This window comes from Squalius cephalus (assembly GCF_949319135.1).
Source record: "Squalius cephalus genome assembly, chromosome: 24".
Classification (NCBI taxonomy): Eukaryota; Metazoa; Chordata; class Actinopteri; order Cypriniformes; family Leuciscidae; genus Squalius; species Squalius cephalus.
Window position 1 is genome coordinate 20,122,135 of NC_137145.1, and position 3,635 is coordinate 20,125,769.

The following is a 3,635-nucleotide window of genomic DNA, read 5'->3' on the forward strand; positions in this document are numbered from 1 at the left end:
CATTTTTTTTTTAAATTGCTTCCTTGATTAACGTCTTTCAAGAACATTTAAAAATCTCAAAACTTTTGTATATAATCATCTTTAAAATATTAGGATGAAATCATGAAAGTGTCAACCTTTTACTGATGTTTTTCAAGCTATTAAAATGATCCCAGAACGTGTATGCCAAAGTATCTCCTGCTTTATATTCTTCCTCCTGTTCTGTTTCTATTTCCTATGAAGGTATCCATCCACTAGATTTCTCTATGAAATATTAACTATAACTAACTTTAAAATATTAACTATGCTTGCAAGGGTGACTGACCTCTCGAGCACAATTTAGCTCTCATTTTAAACTTCTTTTCAGGAGTATAGCGAGATTGTCCATCTGGTGGAAATTGTATAGTGAAAACACTGACCCCGGGGTTACCTGAATTGAGTCTTTCAAAACATGTCAAGTATTGCTCTGAAAGACATTTTGGTGCATTAGATCAAACTCAGATGCAGATGAAATGCTTAGCTTAAGCTAGCATAAATCTTTAGCTGCCATGTGATCCAATTCATTTATTATCCCTTCGATTAAAAAACTATCTGTCCTAGATTAAAGTACATCAAACGTTGCAGGAGAACACACGGCCAAAGCTACCGCAGCAGCTTTTAAATGTATGACCTTAAGTAATAATTAATTTTAAGGTAATACTTTTTGCTGTTGACTATGGGGATTTAGCTTTTTACTACTAGGGGGTTTTGCTAATTGCTTTTTATACAAATTAAAACATAACATGTCAGCATTACAAACAAAAACATTACATACAGTTTGCAAATAATATTCATTTTTAAAGTATGCTAAAGGGCATACCTGTAGTGCTTAGTATAAGTAAGCGAATTGGGATTGGGCCCGGGTCTCTTGACCATGTGGTGCATTAGCGCATGTGTAGGGGGTCCAGGAGCTGTAGCATACTGAATGATCTGACCCCACAGGCTTCATCCATTAGATCTAATGTGCCTCACTAGTCCATTTAGCCTGCTAACCCCACCCCCCTCTCTCTCTCTCTCTCTCTCTCCGATCATTCCCTTGCTCCATCAGACTTCTCCTCCAGGATACAGAAAGAGAAAGCAGGGCAGAGACCGGCTCTTTTATTCTCTACCAGGTCTGCTGGGCACTGAGCGATGCTGAGCCTCGAAGACTGAAAGAGTGGGAGAAAGAGAAAAGACAGAAACAAAAAAAGAGATTCTGAGAGGATGTTTGAGAAGCATTAACTCAAAGAGGAATGAAAGGAAAGAATAAAAACGAGAAAAAATAGAATACAGAGGCTGTATAAGGGCAGTTGAGTCAGTGAGACAGTTCCTGTCAAATATAAATCCGGGGAACTGGAGACAGTTCCTATCAAATCTAAATCTAAATCTATCTATATCTATATCTATATCTATATCTATATATCTCTATATATATATATGCCTACGGGTCTTACTCTTCATGTTTGTTCTGCAACAGAATCCAGTGATATTTCACTTCAGTAATCAGTCCATTCCTTGCTGGAGGGCTGCAAAGAATTCTGGGGCATCTGGATTGTGGGTTTCTGGGTATTTCTGTGCACATTTGTATGTGTGCATATGAGTGTTTGTGTGTACAAAACCACTATCCATGGGGTAAAACTTTCTCCTAATCCTTCAGAAAACTGGAATCAAATGCAGCTTCATCGCACAGCTGAAAGCAATTAACGCCAGCTGATGGGATGCCACAATGTCGGCAATAAGAAATAGTCAACGGTCTTCTATCACATGCACAGAGCTGATATTACCATACACAAAATATTAGTCATATAATTGTTTAAATATTGCACTTTTTATGACTTAAAAGAATATATAGAGAAAAGCACAACAAATAAAACTTGACTTGACATGACTACATTTTCCATTAGGGGGAATGCAGCAGACCGGCATGGCCAAGCTCTGCTACTGTGCATTAATGCATTGGTTGAACTATATAGAAATTATTGATAGTTCAAACAGGGTTGAGTACATCTTCATAATAAGGATAAATAGGCTACTTCATATAATAACCATTTTAAAGGTAACTCTGGCTGCTTGAGCTGTCAAGATGTGAATGCTGCTGTTACTTTAAGCAGTGCTTGTGTCGCACATATCGTAGTTATATTGATTTTGAGAATGATTTGTTTTACGGTCATTAGTTCATTTTAAGATTATGCAAATTGACCGCTCACCAAAAAACAAACAAGAAACATGTGCCCAATTTTCATGTTTAAAAATTTATTTATATTCGCAAATACAGTGAAAATGTGAAAAAGAAAAATATATATTTTCATTCAATGGCTCAGGAAACACACAGTAACTTTATACAACGTAGACAAAATACAAACTCCACAAGTGGTGGAAATATTAGCTTAAAATCTCTTCATGTAGACCAGTGGAGGAAAAGGTTCACATTTAAAAAGAATATCTCATCTTCCTATTATATGACAGTAGATTCACACTTTGACCTGCTCTAGAGTACACATGTAGTAAACCTGAGAATGATCATTTACTAAGGATGAGTGTTATCAGCTATCTGTTCCAGGATCAGTTCTGTACATGCACACAGTGTGCGAGAAGGCTGGACCTGCGTAATCTGATTCACTGTTGTCTCGCTTTTTTTCCTGTAAGAGAAGAGAGAAAACTTGAGTTACGTGTTGAGTTCAAAATGTTATATTATGTTATGTATTGTGTTTTATGTTTGTAACATTGTTATGTGTCATAAATGTTATGTTGTGCCATAAATTATATTATTTTTATCATGTGGTGTGTTTTCTACTATGTAATGTTCTAAATATTATCTTTTACAAACATTTGATGATGAAATATACAAGCACATACCTTTAGGTTTCCTTACAGGTCTTGCCAGTATGTGGTCAATCAGTTTGTTTACCCAATTATTCTCACTGGGAAAGGGTGCGCAGAGCTTCCTGCCCTTCTTTGTGACAAATCTGTGGAAATGCATCCATATTTAAATATGCAAAATCCTATCCACCTTGAAGTCTGTAGCACTATTGAGGCATTTTGAAATGCATGTAATGCGACTTACATAGTGGCAGGAATCCTGCAGGCTCCATCACTGGTCTGAATGGTGAAGGACGTCACCACCCTCTGTGGGATGCGCCGGTCGCTGGTGGTTAAACAGCAATCCTCCGCCCCATCACTTTGAGCTGTGGTGGTTAAACAGTGCACAGAATGTTAACCATTAGCCATTTTCACAGTCTCGCCTGCTAAACAATAGCCAGATTATCTTTACAGATAGTTAAGAATTGTAAAAAGTTGTTTTATAAATTATTGTAACCTTCAGTGTAACCTTCAGATGCGTTCAAATACATTTTAAAACTTATCCATTTAAACTTCTTGCACAAGGATATTGCTAAATAATGGTCAATTTTTCCTCACCTGTTGTACAGCTCCATAGACTGACGCTCAATATAAGCAGAGCACATGTCCATAGTGTCATAGAGTTAGAGAACATCATGTTGTCCCTCTGTATGTGTTATTTCACCTGTCCTCAACAGATGTGTGGCTCACTGGCGCATATACACTCCTTTTATACGTTTCATCACAAACTTTCACTTTCTTTATCCTTTAAGGCAACCGTTTCCTGTAAATCCATCCCC

At 37.1% G+C, this 3,635-nt stretch overlaps 1 protein-coding gene across 1 annotated transcript; it reads right to left on the reverse strand.

Moving 5' to 3' along the window:
• Window positions 1–2,228: 2,228 nt before the first annotated feature.
• On the reverse strand, window positions 2,229–3,635 carry ccl19b (chemokine (C-C motif) ligand 19b). Its single transcript, XM_079861917.1, has 4 exons — window positions 3,415–3,635; window positions 3,062–3,182; window positions 2,854–2,963; window positions 2,229–2,636 (listed from the first exon to the last, which is right to left on the reverse strand). The coding sequence occupies exons 1-4, from the start codon at window positions 3,491–3,493 to the stop codon at window positions 2,614–2,616; spliced, it is 333 nt and encodes a 110-aa protein (XP_079718043.1). The 5' UTR covers window positions 3,494–3,635; the 3' UTR covers window positions 2,229–2,613.